The sequence below is a fragment of the Erpetoichthys calabaricus genome, chromosome 10 (genome assembly GCF_900747795.2).
Source record: "Erpetoichthys calabaricus chromosome 10, fErpCal1.3, whole genome shotgun sequence".
In the NCBI taxonomy this organism is placed as follows: domain Eukaryota; kingdom Metazoa; phylum Chordata; class Cladistia; order Polypteriformes; family Polypteridae; genus Erpetoichthys; species Erpetoichthys calabaricus.
In genome coordinates, this window is record NC_041403.2 from 163,857,120 (window position 1) to 163,877,332 (window position 20,213).

Genomic DNA, 20,213 nt, shown 5'->3' on the forward strand with positions numbered 1-20,213 from the left:
TCATCGTAGGATTAGGATATCACCTTCTCTATCTAGTAAACAGAGGTGATCAAGGCATACCCCATGAATCTGCAATCTCTGCAATCTCGACGTCGAAAGAGATAGGACGAGGATCCCACACTATCTGTATAGGTATAAACGATTACCTTCTCTTTTGATGTACATGTTTGATGGTCAAGGGATGACAATATCTCTCCTAAAGGTTGTTCACGTATCTCTGGATCTATTGACTTCTCTCTCTGCACATCATGACTACATGTTCGGTGATGATTGGTCAGCCCTTACAATTCCACGGCTGTCATTTTTGATTCATCTGTCGATACATCGTTACAGGTTTAGAGGCCGTTGCGTTGCTCAGTGACTGAGATAAGAGCCCACCTTTGAGGAGGGGGTCAAGCGTATCCAGAAAGAGCCAAAATGTTCGAGTACAGTATCAGAAATCGGATGTCTTAGGGTTTCGGCTGTTGAATTCCGATGCTGTTCCAAGAAGAATATTTGCCCTCTACCAATCAGCTTCTGACATCATAAAACAGGAGGGGTATAAAAAAATGTAAAATCCCCAATTTTTGAAAAAAAAAACAAAATCAAAATCAAGACACCAGGGACAAAAAAAAACCTTTTAACCCTTTGAACTCTGCCCCATTGTTTAGACCCGCTAGTGAGACCGAACAAAAACACCAAAAGAACACTAGATGAAGTTGTTCATTGCTGTAATTAAAGTGTGCTGTTTTGCTGTTAAAATACTCCAATCACATATCCATGTTGCAATATTTTTCTTTCTTCCCTCAAAGATGGCCAAATTGCTGTCTTATAGCAACACCAGGCCCCAACCCCTCTCCCGCCACGGCCTTCTTGAAGGTGCTGATTCAATTACAAACATTTTGATGGTCAGACTATTATCTACTACTAGCTGTATATGCCCATGCTGTAAAAAGCCCGGGCTTCGAGAAACCATGGATTCTAGCACTTCATTCAGTTAATCGCATTGGTTGTGCATTAGCGGCTCCTCTTCGGTTTCATTTTGCAGATGCGCTCACCTCCATTGTTTATCAGCGACTAAGCAAGATTCTCTTTCCTTGTTGGTTTTGTTTTGCCGATGTGTTCGCCTCTGTTGTTTATCAGCGACTACAGTAAGCACGTTTTTCTCTTCTCTGAGGTTTCGATTTGCTGATGTGCTCACCTCTGTTGTCTATTAGTGGTTAAGCGAGGCTTTCTTTCCTCGTCTGTTTCGTTTTGTCGACCTGCTCGCCTCTGTTGTTTATCAGCGACTAAATGAGTTGTTCTCTCCTTGGAGGTTTCGTTTTGCCGATGTGCTCACCTCTGTTGGTTATTAGCGGCTAAGCGAGGTTCTCTTTCCTCGTCTGTTTCATTTTGCCGACATGCTCGTATCCGTTGTTTGTCATCGACTAAGCACGTTTTTCTCTCCTTGGATGTTTTGTTTTGCCGATGTGCTCACCTCTGTTGTTTATTAGCAGCTAAGCGAGGTTCTCTCTCCTTGTCGGTATTGTTTTGCCGACCTGCTCACCTCCATTGTCTATCAGCAACTAAGTGAGTTGTTCTCTACTTGGAGGTTTCGTTTTGCTGATGTGTTCGCCTCTGTTGGTTATTAGCGGCTAAGCAAAGTTCTCTTTCCTCGTCTGTTTCATTTTGTCGACCTGCTCGACTCTTGTTTATCAGCGACTAAACGAGTTTTTCTCTCCTTGGAGGTTTCGTTTTGCCGATGTGCTCGCCTCACTTGTGTATCAGCGGCGGCGGTTTCACTTTGGCGATAGAGTCATGGTCTTTGAGCTTCACTCACTTCTGGGCTGGACAGACAGAAACACACATTTCTACACGTAGACATTTATATATAAGATAATTTTGTAAAGACTCAATTATTGGCATTGTAATTTGGAATACACAGTGTAATTTCTTTACCAGCTATATATACAGTATTCTGACAGATTAAGATCTGCCCTTCAGAATGAGACATAGGCCAGGGGTCTTCAATATTGGATATGTATGATATGGATGTTTATTTGAAAACAGTCAAAGTGGAGAAAGAGAATTCAGTTGTTTGCACTGCTTTGAAGCAGTAAAACTAGAAATATTACTTGTAGATATTTCATAACTATATTTTGCTGGGTGTTCCTCACACATTTTCTAACACTGTTATAATGTTTGGAAGCTTATTCCAATCCCAATGGAAATAAAAATAACATTCAAAGTGAGGTTTTTTTGGGTAAAAACATTACTAAATTTTGAAAATATTCTGCTGGAACATATATGTACAACAGAACTAATTTTTCAGGTGTGAAAAATTCTGAAAGAGAAATGCCTGACTTTTACTTTGAGGGATAGAACATGAGTCTTGAGTGAAGTATGATAAAGTTATGGCCAGTTACATTAAAGTAATAGGAAAAAGGCATAAATGAGGCTGAGTTTAAAGGGTTACATTCCTAAGAACAACAATTTTGTTTAATCTGTCATTGAAAAATGTGAAATTGTCTGTCTTTGAGCATTTACTACCCATTTTATGATGTCAGAGGTAACCATTCATCCTGATTGGTTCAGAGTGCACGACTATCCGGAAGCAACAACTTTGAAGGAACGATGTCAGATTAACCCTTCAAATAGAATTACAAAAGTGCATTTTGTTTAATTTTTAATAAATTTGGACAGGCTTTATATGAATCCCTCATCACCTTTTAATATACACTATAAATTGAATTTGGAAACTTTTGTAATCCTGGTATAATTTTGCATGTTTGGAACTGTTTTTTCTTGTTGCCTTTGTGACATCATCACAGCTCCATTTTGTGGCTTATTTTTTCCTCCTGGCGACCCCATTTGGGATTACTGCCTGCAGGACACCACCATATTGTTGCTAGCGATGACCTATATAAGATGGTGGCACACTATAATGTCCTCCAAGCTTTTGGATGACTTCAAAAAAACGAACAAGACTACGTCTGAGAATTCTTTTGGTTAGGAAACTCTTTTGATAGACTGCTTAGAGTCTTCTACTCAGTCTTTTCACAACAAATTTTGACCAACGCTTCGTACTTTTAGGATTGCTTTGACTGAATGTTGGGTATCCAAAATTTTACCATCTCACTTGATTCTTACCAGTTTTTCACCACGGTCTCTCTCATTTTCCAGTCCACAACCAGATCTAATATTTGACCTTAATTTTCTGTACTCATAATGACATATTTATGTTTTAAATGAATGACACAAATGAATAATACTATTTATTACATTGTTCTTGATGGCTGTAGCATGCCCTAATACCAGTTACATCGATGCCACTAGAAAGTTAATGAAAAATAATCGTATAAATTCTGGTGGGTTTAAACAAAGCTGTTTTACCACTTAACTGCATATCATCCCCGTGGGTCTCAGTCAGATATTTCCGAGTTGTGACCAAATCTAAATCAGTTCCATTCTTATCTGCAGTGAAAAACAACACAACACAAAGACACAATATTCCCAATTGCTAGGAAGAGTCAAGCCATTTTACGTGATCGAGATATACAGTACCTACCTTCATTGATTTGCTTAGGTATAGGTTGTCTTCAAATGCTATGGCCTGTCATACGCAGAATTGATACACAATATATAGAATGCATAAGAGCAGAACAAAAGCAAAACAACAAAACCACAACATTTTCTGTATTTGTCATTGAGCAAATGTTTCCGAAATACTGCATAGCTGGCAATGAACGATCCAGATGGGGAAATAAAAAAATGAATGCTACAATATTGGCCAAGTGACAAAAAATCGGCTACACTCTCTGGGCCTCCCTTTTAGCAAAATCTTCAATTATGCCATTCATGGCCAAATCTCAACAGAAAGGATTACAGATCTACACAGACTGTCATGACGGCCCACAATGCTGTGCAATTCATTTTAATTAACGTGAGCTTTAAAAATTATCTCTTGGCTGACATCTCAGTGGCAGTTATGGTAGGAAAAAGATTCAAAACAGCACAAAATTAACTAAAAGCTATCCTCAATATGTTGTTCTCAACCATGAAAAATCTTCTCACCTCTTCAACTGTTGCCATCTCCGAGATGTTTTTCATTGAAAGCAGCATGGAATGAGATCAGCTGATGTGGAAGACCCCATAACAGTTTGGTCTTGCACCAAGCCATCGACAGCTGCGCTCTTTCAGAAAATGTATCATTCTCCTCAGTTGTAAAGATGAGTGGTTATATCAGCAGTTGATCGCAGAGCTGTTACTTACGACCGTGTCACCCCTAGCTTTTTGCATTAATATGATGTGATCATTTATTAGGAATTATAGACGTCAGCCCTGTTTGGATGGGTGGCCATAGCTAAACCAGAGCTTTTTTATTCTTTCTGATGATGAAAATATTATTAGGTGGAGCTTTCATAGGGGTGGTCAGAGTCAATGGAATGAAAATAAAGGTAGAGGCCTAGCAGACACTTGAAGTAAAGCTGCCCTTAAGGATACTACTAGCTTCAAGCGTGAAGACAATGAATATGAAAAGCTATAAAGGGTGTTGGGAAAGATATTTTAAAACCATTTGGAGACAAAAAAAAAGTGGAAGTGTCTTGAAATCGAGTCTTAAACAAAGGCAAAATGGGTGTGAGGCATTCAAAAAGAGTCTAAGAAGCAAGCCAGCACCTTAAGTAGCCTACCCAGAAGAGATTCACCTAAACTTAGCCTGACAGCATCCCCAAAAAATATGGAAGTGGGAAAAAAAACAACACGAAATGTACACAAGAGAGAGGATAACCGTAAGCCTCCTGGCTTGTGAACAAAAAGACAACAAACGATCTTTAGAAATAAATATTTAATTCAAAGAGCAGAAGTTCCACAAAGTGTCTAAAAGAAGCAGAAGAAGAGGCGTTAAAATGGAAATCCACAGTAAACAAGTCCAGCTACACAAGCCATAAGAATAATCTCATGACAACATGAAAATAATAAAAAAAAATGGAAAATCCAACAAAGAAGTACAATAGTTACTGAAACTCGTCAATAACCAAATGATCTCTGCCTCCTGAGCCTTCTCAGCTGACTTAAATAGCCAGTGGGAGGGCCCAGGAGTGGTGATGTCATGGTGGCCCCGCCCACCCGTGCTTCACCCACAAAGAACAAGGAACATAAGAAAACAAAGAGACAGTACATAACTAACCAATAATGAACAAAATTGACAGGAATGACATAAAAATAGAAAATATAATAATACAAAGAGGACAAAAACAACAATATAACACAAACGCACGTTAAGAAGTAAGAGACTTTCTTCAGTAGTTCTGAATTAACAAATTTCATTTTAATTTAGAAATGCAGCATGGAGATCCTCAAGATGGTAAAAAAAAAAAAAAGTCGCAATTAAGTACATGGATTATACCTGAAGAATACTGAAGGCTCCTTCTCGCCACAATTTTAGTCAAATCGAGCTCCTTGTAAAATATGCATACGAGAGTGCGCGGCCACACCACCGTGTCTTCCGATTTCCAAAACTGAATAGATCAGTTATCAGCCGGATTCATCGTCTGGCTCCTAACAGCTGAGGAGATGACTCATAACCATAGGAATCCATGTCTGCAGAGACTAAATGAGTAGAGATATCAGTCGGCGGCCACATAATGATTTTAACTGTTCAGCAGACGAGAATGCTAATGGCGCCAATTTCTTGATCTTTATTCAATGTAAAATACACTTGTGTATAATTTCACAAATTCATCTCTTCTGATTAGGTCTGTTCATGTATGTATTTTCAATGTGATATTTTTCATTCTTTCTCAGGGGTCAGTGTGCCACGGCCTAACCTTGCATTTAGAATCTGTGCGATTGTTACCCGCTCCCCGGAAGGATTGCCTCTACTAAACCAGGTGAGAGGGAGTGCTGTTTTTGCACCTTGCTTGCTTCATTTAGGTATTTCAAGAGTACGGGTAGGGGGGAAAAATAAAAATGAAAGACTCCAGCGGCAAACCTCCAGCGCTCAACTCCGTCAAGAAAGGCTGTCGCCTTACATTAAGGTCAGCCAGGTTACACTTTGGTTAAGGTTAGGGTTGAGTGAGGGTTGGAGGAGTAAACCAGGTGACAAAAACCTGCAATCCAATTGGCTCCCCAGCGGAGCTACTGAAGTGCAGAGCTGCGGAGATCTGCAGCTGGACCCATCTCAGATAAACACCTAGGCAGGACGCAGCTCTTTCGTTGGATCAAATCTTTTCTCCTGATCAGATCGGCTTTTACTTCAATGAAGGGAATGGTTTGCTAATTAAGAATTAAAGCAGGAGGTGGTTTGTTACTTTGGGCCTGGACTGCACACTCTTTATTGATTGTGGTACGGCCCTTTACAGATGATTCAGAAAACATCCATTAGAACAATTTAGACAAAAACAGGCCCATTCAGCCCAACAAAGCTTGCCAGTCCTGTCCACTTATTTCCTCCAAAAAAAACATCAAGTCGAGTTTTGAAAGTCCCTAAAGTCTTACTGTCTACCACACTACTTGGTCGCTTCTTTGTGTAAAGAAAACCTTCCTAATGTTTGTGCAAAATTTACCCTGAACAAGTTTCCAACTGTGTCCTTGATGAACTCATTTTTAAAGTCACCGTCTCGATCCCCTGGACTAATTCCCGTCATAATTTTAAACACTTCAGTCAGGTCTCCTCTTAATCTTCTTTTGCTTAAATTTCAGACCCCTTCACTTCCTTACATTTTGTTATGTTCCAGCCTTGTGCGAAAAATCATGTAGTGTCATTCTTTCTCCCATCAAGCAACGCTCAATACCCTCGAATGACAAATAAGATTTTAGGAATTTGACAAATTTATTAAAAATAAAAAAAGTGAAAAATTAAATTGACACAAGTATTCAGACCTTCTACCCTCCTCTGGCTGTGATTACAGGCCAACGTCTGTCTCAGCTGTGGAATGGCCAAATGGGACAGCCAGCTTGAAGGCCGAGGTCTCCAGGACTCTAAACAAATCCAAATCATATTATGTGATATCATCTACTGTTAAATTCCGCTCCATACTTGTAATATTTTTATTTTTATATTGTATTGAGGATTACTTGTGTTCTGTTCTGTGTATTGTATTGTATTGACCCCCTTCTTTTTGACACCCACTGCACGCCCAACCAAACCTGGAAAGGGGTCTCTTTTTGAACTGCTTTTCCCGAGGTTTCTTCCATTTTTTCCTTCTTTTTTGGGAGTTTTTCTTTGTTTTCTTAGAGAGTCGAGGCTGGGGGGCTGTCAAGAGGCCTTGTGTGATTTTGGGCTATACAAAAAATAAATTGTATTGCATTGTATTGTAATGTTTTCGTGGGTCTGACGTGATGAGCTTTGCACACCCGGGTTTGGGGATTTCCTGCCCTTCTCTGTAGATGCTTTCAGACTCAGTCAGGTTTGATGGAGACTGTCAGCTGTTTTCACGTCTCCACAGAGAAGTCTGGGCTCTGGATGGGCAACTCAAGGACATTCCTAGAGTTCATCCTAAGCCACTCCTGTGTTGTCTTTGCTTTGTGCTTAGGGTCATTGTCCTGTTGGAACATGAACCAGTCCAGATCACTCTGAGCAGGTTTTCATTAAAGAGATCTCTGCACTTTGCTCTGTTCAGCTTTCCCTCAACCCTGACTAGTCTCCCAGTCCCTGAGCCTGCCACCACCATACTTCACCATTTGAAATGACAATGCACAGGTGATGAATAGTACCTGGTTTCCTCCAGACATGATGCATTATCTTTGCTTCATCGGACACAGGAAGTCTTGTTTCTCACATTTCTGGGAGTCCTTTAGGTGCCTTTTTACCAACTGTATGTGGGCTTCCACCTGTCTTTTACCAAGAAGAAACTTCTCTCCAGCCACATAAAGCACAGATCGGTGGAATGTTTGTAGTGATGGTTGTCCTTCTGGAAGTTTCTCCCATTTGCATACAGGTTCTCTGGAGCTGAGCCAGAGTGACTGTCTGGTTCTTGGTCACCTCTTTCACCGAGACCTTTCTCTCCTGGAGCGATGGAGAATTACCCTCACTAGAGCCATTAAAGCTGTCCCATATGTGCATGCACATCATACATCAGTGATGAGTAAAATGATTTTTATAGATAGATAGATAGATAGATAGATAGATAGATAGATAGATAGATAGATAGATAGATAGATAGATAGATAGATAGATAGATAGATAGATAGATAGATAGATAGATAGATGTGAAAGGCACTATATAATAGATAGATAGATAGATAGATAGATAGATAGATAGATAGATAGATAGATAGATAGATAGATAGATAGATAGATAGATAGATAGATAATGTAGCAGTAGAGGCGTGGAGCCACCTCTAACACCCTCAGGTACCACTCCAGACACTGGATAAAAGTACAAGACTTCTTTATTTTGTCTTGACGTGCACAAAGCACCCTCCACTCCACGCTCATATAAATCACCAATAAACTCTCAATAATCACAAATCCTCCTCGCCCAGACACTTCGCCACCCTACCTCCCAGCTCAGCTCAATGTCTGGGCTTTCCCACAATCCTTTTATACACCCTGACCCGGAGGTGTTCCTGCCCAATCTGTCCACAGTTCCTTTTCCCTTCCGGGTCAGGGTAAACAGTCCTTTTCTTCAACCTGGGAGCACGTCGTTTCTTCCTGTCACGTGACCGTGACGTACTCCCGGGTTATAGGGCACATAAGAGTCCACGAGCCCCACTACAGCGACTCCTGGTGGCCCCCAAGGTATCCAGCAGGGCTGTATATAAAAACTACATAGTCCATGAGGCCCTGCTGGAACTCGGGGCACGTCCACGCTGCTGGGAGAGCTCCTCCTGGCGGCCTGGGGGTGAGGGCCGGAGAAAAAGCCGGCAATCCTCCACAATAGATAGATAGATAGATAGATAGATAGATAGATAGATAGATAGATAGATAGATAGATAGATAGATAGATAGATAGATAGATAGATAGATAGATAGATAGATAGATAGATAGATAGATAGATAGATAGATAGCGTAGTTGGCAGGATTAGATAGATAGATAGATAGATAGATAGATAGATAGATAGATAGATAGATAGATAGATAGATAGATAGATAGATAGATAGATAGATAGATAGATAGATAGATAGATAGATAGATAGATAGATAGATAGATAGATAGATAGATAGATAGATAGATAGATAGATAGATAGATACTTTATTAATCCCAAGGGGAAATTCACAAGGTTCCATACTTATAAATAGTATAAGTAGCAAAACTCAGTCTTTGTCCACACTACTATATTTTCATTGATCGGCATCCACACTATAATGTCCAAAAGTGCATATGCCAGTTGTTCTCAAACTGTGGGGTGGACCCCCCTAGGAGGGGCACGAAGTAACAAAAAGGGGGGCACGAAGATGTGAAAAAAAGAAAACAAGAATCGAAAATATGAAAAATACATCTATTGAAACCAAAACAAATGAACTTAAACTACATTCTGATACTAGAAAAATAAATATAGAGTTAGATAAATGTCGATAAAAGTTAAGTAGGTATAATAAAATATGCATCTATGATATATTATTAATTTAAAAAGAACAAATTGGTATTAGTGGGCTCCTTTCAAAAAACGTTAGGGGGGCACGATTAAAACTGTTATGAAAACTCGGGTCGCAAGTACTTAAAGGTTGAGAAACGCTGCCATATGATGTATTCATTTGCCTACATTAGCTGTGCACACTTTAGCAGAAACAACAGGATGAAGTGTCCTCCTTGAAGAGATGGTTACGACACCAGCCGCAGGACTGCTCTCAAAACTGTAGCTACTGGTGAATCATTTCCCTTTTATTCCATGTATATGCAGCATTCAAACTGTACACGGCCTTGTTTATTTTGTTTTCTTCACAGCTCATCTGTAGTGTAGGTCGAGCTGACCAGCCTCTCCACCATGGCAGTTCACTGCCCCAGACTCTGGAAACAACCCTTCAAGAATGGGGCATTGCTGACCCCGTCATATGCAACAACATCCAAAACCAAGTTCGAGACAAGGCTCAAGCCTGCATGAAGGCCATCATGGAAATGGAGAAGGAAATGTCACCGGAGCAGCGTGGGGGTCGAGGAGCCCGAATGGATCTTATTGGTAGGTGGCAGTTTTATTGGGCAAAAATGATTTCAAGATGCTTGATTGTAGACGTGCTGAGCAAGTGAGATAAGTAACTGACGGCTTTACAGCATACATTGCCAAGGACCACCAAAACACACAGAAAACTCTTAAATCGCACTCTCAGATTGATTTGCTGTTGGTGGTATGCTCCTCTTATTGTTCTTTCTTCCTTTTGGTTCAAGAATTTTAAAATTGATTTGTCTAGGGGACAAAGGTTAGATAGATAGATAGATAGATAGATAGATAGATAGATAGATAGATAGATAGATAGATAGATAGATAGATAGATAGATAGATAGATAGATAGATAGATAGATAGATAGATAGATAGATAGATAGATAGATAGATAGATTCAATTGAAAGACACTAATTAATTAATAAATTGGAATGAAGGGCGATATATATACGTTAGATGGATCTCTCAAAAAATTGCATTGAAACAACAAAATATTAGACACATATACTGTAGAACTGAAAGTCACTACAACCCATATATAAATTAATAATAAATAAGAGGATAGATAGATAGATAGATAGATAGATAGATAGATAGATAGATAGATAGATAGATAGATAGATAGATAGATAGATAGATAGATAGATAGATAGATAGATAGATAGATAGATAATGTGAAAGGCACTATATAATACATAGATTTGAAAGGCACAATATGATAGATAGATAGATAGATAGATAGATAGATAGATAGATAGATAGATAGATAGATAGATAGATAGATAGATAGATAGATAGATAGATAGATAGATAGATAGATAGATAGATAGATAGATAGATAGATAGATAGATAGATAGATAGATAGATAGATAGATAGATCTCAGATGTCATGAACCACACACTGCTGAGTCAATTGTCTAGCAGACATGGCAACAAATACCCCACAAAATGGCGGTGCCTCATGAAGCTATACATTTTTTACAATCCTATAATAACATTTAAGTAATGAAACAATAGCAGAATCTAATTCTATATTTACATAGACAGAAGAGCAAAACAGGTTTCAAATAATGTACAGTTGGGTCTCAGTATTCGCATCATTTAAATTCTCTCTCAGTCTTCCCAAAAAGAAGAAGCAAAGAACCTTGGTGCAAAATCTTAGCCATGACATTATGTGACGCCCTAACACCTTGCAGACATCGTCTATGAATATGACAACTTAAAAACTTCATTCAAGCAACAAAATTTAAGGAGGATCTAAAAGATATTTTATCACCTTACATGGCTTTCTTCAATTCAGTAAGATAAAAGTAAAGTTAACTACCTGTCTCAGTGTTTCTGTAATTTTAGAATATGCCACCCAGAAATCTCACCCTCAACTGATCCTTCTTTATGGGGTACAGAGAAGTCCTGCAGTACACAATTAAACTCATCTGGTCCATCATATCTTTGTTTGTTTGAATAGCGTATGTTTAATTTTTAAGAGTGTGTTAATCAAAAGCTTCAATGTCATGTAAAAGAGATTAATTAATACATACATTTAAAATAATAATTTAAAAAATGTTTTATAAGTTTACATTCTTGTATAGATTTTGCAAAACAAAAAAAAAGAATTAAAAATGCAGCTTAACACACTCTTAAAAATTAAACATACGCTATTCAAACAAACAAAGAATAGCATATGTTTAATAGCGTATGTTTAATTTTTAAGAGTGTGTTAAGCTGCATTTTTAATTCTTTTTTTTTGTTTTGCAAAATCTATACAAGAATGTAAACTTATAAAACATTTTTAAAATTATTATTTTAAATGTATGTATTAATTAATCTCTTTTACATGACATTGAAGCTTTCGATTAACTCTTTTAAATTCCACATTTAAGTGAGAACCATATTTGTGGATTTCGGTTTTTGTAGGTGGTATCAGCCTCTAACCCCCATAAATAAGGAGGCCTTACTGTACACATAATTTATAATACATACAAATCATAGCAAAGTTAAGTTATATATAATGTGCAGCATACCAAAATTATTGAAATTTGTCTTTGATTTATTTATTTATTTCCCCCCCCCCCACAGGAGTTGATTTGGTGCTGTCCTCTTCTGGACAGGTCATCACCCCCAATTCTGCTCGGCATCAAAACATCACGCTGCTTAGAAAGCTACGGATTGTTCCTGTCTGGAGGTCTGGACAGCCTGGTTTGGCTGAAGCCTTGTTGCATACCCCCCTAAACCGCTCCCAACGCTATATCATGGAGGGAAGAAATGTCCTCGTCATTGGAGCTGGAGGAGTCAGCAAGAGCTTCATTTGGGAATCGGCAAGAGATTACGGCTTAAAGGTAAATCCATCTGTCCGCTGGGTCTCGTTGTCTTTCCTTTGAATTAAAATAAGTCACTAACCCTACCCCTAACCTTTCTCCACAGATACATCTTGTTGAATCCGACCCTGCTCATTTTGCGGCGGGTCTGGTTTCGACCTTCCTGCACCTGGATGTGACTGACCACAAGCGAGACCCCGAGCACTGTGTCAAAATCTGTGAATCTCTTTCTGAACGTGGCATAAAGCCCGATGGCTGCCTGTCTTTCTGGGATGATTGCATCGTGTTGGTAGCAATGGTTTGTGAGCGTTTAGGTCTGCATTGCAGCCCGTTGTCTGCTGTCCAGACTGCTAAACAGAAGAGCCAAACCCATCTTCGGCTGCTGGAGAGGGCCTTCTCTACTAATGTGCCATTACCGTCTACATATACTCCAAACCTCACCCACCAGTTTCCCAGCTGTCCCGAGTCCACCATGCAGTCCACTGGGACTTTCTTGTCTTCATACACCCAGTCCACCTGCTTTGCTTCCATTCCTAAAGCTTCACATGCTACAGATCCTTTCCCTGTTTCCTCTTTCTCTCCTCCATTTTCTAACCAGTCTCCACTTCATGCTATGCTACAAAAATCTAATCAGGCTGCAAATGACCGGTTTTCCACATCTTCCCATTTAAATTGTCCAAGCGCTTATCAGGATAGCGTGCACCTGTCTCCCATCTCTCCTTCATCTGAATCTTCAAATCCCATCTCACCCCTGACGCGTGGGAATCCACAAGTTGGTAACACTGAGTCTTTATTTTGTCACCCCACCGGTAACCCAGATTCAAATTCATCTTTGGGGTCCTTTATTAATTCAGCTTATCACTCTTCTTGGACCCCATCCCCTCACATCTATGCCGTCCCATGCTACCACCTGGAATCCCATGTAGATATCGAAAAGGCATCCAAAATGATAAACTTTCCAGCTGTAATGAAGCTGGAGTTTGGTGCCGGGGCAGTGGGTGTAAAAAGAGTAGACAATCAGGAGCAAAGCCACACCCACTTTGAGAAAATATCCAATGATCTTCGGGAAGAAACCGATTATCCGGGCATTGGTCTTGGCTGGGGTAATGCCATGACCATGATGGAGTATCTGTCTGGCACGGAGCACGATGTAGACTTGGTGGTCTACAATGGCCAAATGATTGCCTCCTTTGTTTCCGACAACGGTCCAACTCGAGTGCCATATTTTACCGAAACGGCAGCTGCCATGCCCAGCTACTTGCGCCCCGACAAGAAAGCTCAGCTTGTTGAAGCAGCTCTTCGCTGCTGTCTGGGTTGCGGATTAACATATGGGGTGTTTAACGTTGAAATGAAGATGACCCCCACTGGGCCCAGGTTGATTGAGATCAATGCCAGGATGGGTGGCTTTTACCTTCGAGATTGGATCCGGGCTATCTATGGAGTCGATATTCTGTTTTCCGCCTTCATGGTAGCTTGTGGAGTACGGCCTAGGTTGCACCAAGCTTCCCCTCCGCTGTGCCATCTTATCGGCGTGATGTGCGTTGTCTCCCAGCATCTCAGAGCTCTTAAAACCACCGCCAGCTCTGAAGTTCTTCGTCTGCTGCATGCCAGGGGGATAATAAGGCTGAATCAGTTGGACGATGAGCTGATTGCCAGCGAATACGAGGAGCCCTACTGCAATGTGGCCTGTCAGAGCCAAGACAGGGACACGGCTCGGCTACAGCTACTAAGCATCTGTCAAATACTTGGAATTGATTCCCCTGATTACCCCGTCTCTTATTTCGTATCTGACTTCAAATAGCATTTAGGGAACGGTTTCGTTTCTTATGTTTATAGACTTAGAGCTTGTTGTAGAAAAGCCTGTTTGGTCGATCACCTAGGATACACATCCAGATTTTGGCTTTTTCCTGTTGCATTACTAATAATAAGAGGGAAACTGATATGATATATCAGTCAGATGATAACGTGATGACCTCAGCAAGTCATCATTTAAGACCTGAGAACATCTCCTCGAGAGCGTTTTTCATCCAACTGCCGTCCGCAAAAAAACAGGAATATGTAGTCATCAATCCTAGGTTTAGATAAGGTGAAGTGTTCCAGATGAGTGGGAGGCAACATGAGGCACGTCGCTTTACTTGGCAGAACTGTTTGCCCGCTCTTCGTCTTCATGGGTTCCTCATACATGCCAGTTATGAAGAATTGTCCCTATGGCCAAACAAGACAAAAACTCACATTTCAATTGATAAACCGAATGCACTGTCCATAAATTATATAAAGTTTGTTTCTGCCAGAGTGGTAGAGGAATCATCCGAAAAACTGTCTTCATCATTTGCTTCTTTTCAGTAATGGCTACTAAGCTGATGTGTTTAGTGCACTTTACGTGAATCAAGGCTTGTTTTGAAATTGTGACTGTCATTCTGTTATAGATAAATGTAAAGAAATTAATATAACCCCCCCCCCAAAAGCATTTTCTTTGTATTAATAAAATAGAAGTTGAATATGCAGTCAATATTTAATCCAAAATTAAAAATATCTGACCTTGCAAACCACCAGTTATATCAATGACTTTTAAAACTGATGTATGTTATGCTTGTACGTTACGTGTAGGAGCTGATTTCCTCTTGTTTACTTGGAAATGCTTTGTTGAAATCACTGAATCTCACAGTTCAAGGAAACTGGGTGGCGGTGGCACACTCTCCAGTATCACCGGCCCACTCATTATCATCATAGTTGGACCACCTTAACCCCTCAGTGTTCAGAGCAAACGTGCCTTTAGAAACATAAACCAATCTCACTTTGTGTATGAGTCAGAAGGAGAAGGGTTGGAGGTCCCCCTCAGGGTCCGGAGCACACGCACCTCCCGAAACACAGCAGATATTATTATTACACTTCTACAACCCAAAGTGTGGGGCGTTCATTTATAAACGTGAAGAGGTGAATGCTCTACACACCATTTTTTGTCTGTCTTCAAAACTCTTTTGGAAAAACTTCCGAGAACACGTAGAAATGGGACTGTACTGACTGGCAAGGTTTCGCCTCAGAAATGTTATTAACTCTGTCACCAGATATAACGAAAGTCGCATAAACAGTGACATAAAAATTTGTTATGGGGTGCTAAATCTCCAGAAAATTCAAGCATTCAAAAACAGGTCGTATTCAAGTCGCATATATCTGCACTGGATGTAGTTCTGCATGCAAAAGTGGTGTAAACCTGATCTAAACAATCGGGACGTTTTTGCTGTTCACACTTCTCTGCAAAATTCTGATGTTATATACAATAGAAGAAATTGGAATTAAGCTGTAAAAGCAGCCACCGGTCATATTTACCTAACTAGGTCTTGGTACCCGAGTTGGAATTGGTGACGAAATCCAATCCGCCGTCTGTAATGATTACATGTGACCTGCTGCTGCCTTCACATGCTATCGCACTGACGGTAGGACATGACACACATGAACGAACGCTCTATGAACTCGGAGCTATTCAAAGAAAACAATCAATTTTTTGAGTTGTAACGTAACATCGGTCTTTCACGTTAGTCAACTGTATAAAAAAATAGTTTCTTCAACGATGGGTCGCGTCATGTGTGTTGCCACCTTTCGGCTCATGCAGGGGTCGTGACTCACTGTTGTATTCCGTGGAAAAGGATCTAGTATGGTTGGTGAAGTGTCTCGCGATGGGTCTCCACGGGCAGTTTAAACAATCGACATTGCTCCGCTGACAACGTAATTGGTGGTGATTCTCCAAGGGGGGCTTATCTCCCCCAATCTGAATACAAGATTGGGTCGTAAGAAAAAAACATTTAAGAAGAGATGGTATAAAATAAAAAAATGCAACCTGGTTAGGCAGAAATGACAATTTTGTGGTCAAGTTGATTGGAGCAAATTGATATACACTTGACACATTTAGTTCCTCTTTATTGTCACGGAAAATATACAGTTTATCATTAATTACTTTGGTTTTTCGCATTTCTCCGACTGGAAATTCACACTGAAATGGGAAGGTGAAATGTCACAACTCAGAGCTCTGAATATCCAGATAGCACGTGAACTCACACATGCTTCTGTGGAATATATGCGCTACACCTGAGTGGTGATCCACCATAACTGATCGTCTATGGGGGTGAACGAAAGCTTTAGATTCGTCAAAAATTTCGATCTCCGGTTTTCGACAGATTTAGGGCTCCCTGATACCGAAAACATCGATATCTCGACGATGGGTGTGTGTATGTGTGTCTGTGTGTCACCGTTTCTTGAGCATGGTCTAGAGCTAAAACAGCTGGATGGAAAGAAACAAACTTGAAACTTAAGCCAGTTATGAGATGACAATATGCTGATTAGTTTTTGAGCCAAATCGAGCAAGAGGAAGAAAGAGGCCCCCTAGAGGAACCCTTAAATACCGTAATTCTGCAATTAATTATGAGTTCTTCTCATCAGTTGCTATCATAATAACCTATTTTATGATCAGAAAGATCAGCATCAGTGCGGTAAATAACTACTGAAATGTTACCGAATAGTTCAGGTAACTTGGTTCTTAGGGTGCAAAGCCTACTGAGGCTCACGTCCAAATTATTCAATTGATACTCCAAAACTGTTCTACATTTTAGCAGTAGAGCTTGTTTCCTAAATATCATTTGTTTTATCCCTACATCAGAGACCATTCGCTGGTTTAACATGTCCCAGGTGGATATAATCAAGACACGTCCTCGAGTGAAAATCCAATCTGACTGTCTAAACCCAAATCAGATATGGGTGATTGGAATTTAGTACCACAAACAAAAATGTCCCGTATCTGTTCTCAAAAAATTGGATTCCACATATGTTTATACACAAAATCCGATCTGTGTTAGATATATAGAAAAATCGGAATCAGGTCACATCAGACTGGTAGTGTAATGATGGACTCTTCGACTGTCTAAAGATTTAGTGATATTTATAAACAATAACAATAAATGAAGCAATAGTAGCCTGAAATAATTATCTGTTTCTGCCTTACTCTTGCATTTAGACTCCATAAATGTCAATTAATCAGCTGTACTTATGTTATACAGTGCTCTTCACAGTGAGCACCATCACAAGATTCTTAACAAAGCAAACTAAAGTCCATGCTTACGGCTTAAATTTATCTTTATTACGTCACCACCTGTATTACATCTTATATCTGGTCGTAAAAATCATTCCCAAAAACCTCGTTTGGAAAGTCTAGTTCAAAAAATCAGAAATTGCACATAAAAAATGGGCATAGATATGGAAGAAGAAGAAGAAGATAGTTTGAATGCTGCATACATATACAAAAGGTTTTGTGATAAATCATCCTGGGGCTGGCGGTGCGTTACCACCCCTTGAAGGATTTTACGCCGATGCGAATAGTGTTTCACAGCCTTGCACTTTTTATAAACAAAAACATCCCAAGACATACCACTGTTCTACTAACCGCAAACACATTATATCTCATACGCTTGCTAAACTTTCCAAAGGGGTGGGGGCTACCGGAAAAGTTAATAAAAGAAGCAGCTCTGAGATCAGCACTTGGTGAGGACTTTGGGTGGCATCTTCTAGCTGTTTCATCCCTTTGCCCACCCCTCTATGTATCAGAGGCAACTCGTATGCCCACTATCCACTACTGTCCATCGCTGGCAACCACACACCCAGGCTGATGGACTCTAGCAGACGTGTCTGAAGTGCTCTGTCTGCAACACAGTGATCGTGGAGCTGCCTTTATGACAGCTTCTCTGGGTAGTCCTGTCCTCCTCAGTCAGGTCTCAACCACCTGCAGAGTTTGTCCCCATCAGGGTCACCCCTAAGTGCACTACATTATTATTTCCATGGTACACCTGAGTAGCTCTTATGACGCACCAGTGAAAGACATTGGTCTTCATTAAATGTATTTTCGGTCATTTTAGTGTGGCTGGAGATACTTACATAAGTGATGTAAAAAACATTAGTTTGGACAAAAGTGTTTTGTTTCACAAATGAAAACATAACAGTGGGGACATTGCCTTTGACACTGGCAATGACTCGAAAAAGCAGGCAGCACTTTATTGGCTCGCCAACATTTTCCCACTTCCACAAATAAGGTTTGTCTGATGTACGAGGGCCAGGGTTTGTTACTGGTTGGTTTGTCATTTGCTGGTTTTAGGCACATTCAAGGGTTTGTCATTTGTGTACATCTCTATAGGACTTCTCAAAAAGTGGGTGACAGCTAGACTAAAATGCGCATATTATGCTTAGTTAAAATATGATCATATAATATACAGTATATGAAGAGCAACACCTAAACAACTTATTCTTGTTCATTTATTATACATAAATCACATAGATCAATAGTTTTTAAATGAGCTATTTCAATGATATGAAGTAAATTAGATCGACTGTATTGACGATATCTCTAAAGCTGCTGTTAGTACTGCAAAAAAGACCGTTGATTACACAATGTAATAAATATTTAAGTCATAGAGGCTTCCTCTCAAGAAATAGCACGAGTAGATATTAGTAAATCAGAAGACGGCCAAGTGGTCTCGATAGATTAGATGCTTCCAGATGTATGCTTGTCGAGATTCTTGAACATCGTTCATTAATAGCGCACTGCACTCATTCAGATGGAGAAAATTTCAACTGCAGTGTGTAATCCGCAGTCTTACACTGATTTTGCTACTAGATTAGATCATTAAACAAATGTACCTTCTGCACTGTGTTTGTACGTATTTATGCATTCTTGTTTATGAAATGTCCCGTTGGAATACATTTTACACTAGAGATCTGTTAGGTTCTTTAATTTTCCACTTGTGTCCCTGTTCTTTCTGTATGTATTGTCGCTCTGGTGTCCTCACCTTCTTCAGCTCATTTCTCTCACACAGTAGAAGGCAGTATAGACACCTCTGTATTCATTATCTTCATTAATATTAACTAAAATATTTGGTAAAGACACTGTAAAATATGTGAAGCTTGTCTAACAAAAAAAAATCAGTACCAATTTCCAATAATTTTTTTTTAGTTGGCTCAACTCTGTTTATTTAGTTATACTTACTGAAAGTCGGTTGTTAGCACTAAAAGAAATATTTAGTTGAGCTAACGTTGGATAGTTTGTTGTATTATGAAGTGTAACTAATAGTGAACAAAATACTTTGAGTTGTTCTAACATTTGTATTTTTCTATCAAACTAAAAAAAATCAATGTATTCAATTCTTAAATTGTTGCTCCCTGAACATTTTTTTTAAGCTGAGCTAACAAAAATGCCATTGGAAATGAATAGCCACCTCAAACTGTCCTGACGATATTCTTCAAAAATTGCCTTTAGTTCACTCTGTAAGCTCCATGGCAGTGCTCTACCTGACCTTTCACTGAGCTCCTTAACCGCCATTACAGGAAATCTTAGGCTCTTCTCATTTTCCCTCATAAATAATCTTATTTTATCTTTCCAGACTCCACAAATAATGTTGCTTTACCCTTAGCCTGTCATTTGATTAAAGCATAACTATGTATTTTATCTGAAAATGCATAAAATAAATTGTTTTCTCTTATGAGAATTTGTTTTATTTCGTAAAAATGGACTAAGTGGGAATTTGAGAATTTGACTCTGTAGAATTAGTTATATTTGATCATATTTGTCATAAATCCTAACATGCTATCATATGCTTTTTTGGATTTCCTTAAATACCTGTAGAGGATGTCATGACTTTAATCCTAAAATGTCAGGATTTAATATTTGAGTTTATCAGGTCAGGTCAGGTAAGATTTGGGAGCAGGCACTGGCACAGCATGTTGCCGCACCCACCACACGTTGAAACAGCTCCTGGTTGGCAACCCCTCAGGCAGACAGGCGGTCCAGTCCCACCC

General features: G+C 39.6%; 1 protein-coding gene across 3 annotated transcripts in view; it reads left to right on the forward strand.

Moving 5' to 3' along the window:
• Nucleotides 1–19,897, forward strand: part of LOC114659735 (carnosine synthase 1-like) — a 72,423-nt gene extending 52,526 nt beyond the window's left edge. For all 3 annotated transcript variants that reach the window (XM_051932635.1, XM_028812369.2, XM_051932636.1), the window contains exons 6-9: nt 5,764–5,849; nt 9,852–10,083; nt 12,142–12,401; nt 12,487–19,897. In XM_051932635.1, coding sequence (XP_051788595.1) covers nt 5,764–5,849; nt 9,852–10,083; nt 12,142–12,401; nt 12,487–14,181 — 2,273 coding nt within the window. In that variant the 3' untranslated portion in view covers nt 14,182–19,897. The remainder of the gene's footprint in view (nt 1–5,763; nt 5,850–9,851; nt 10,084–12,141; nt 12,402–12,486) is intronic.
• The last annotated feature ends 316 nt before the right edge of the window (nt 19,898–20,213 follow it).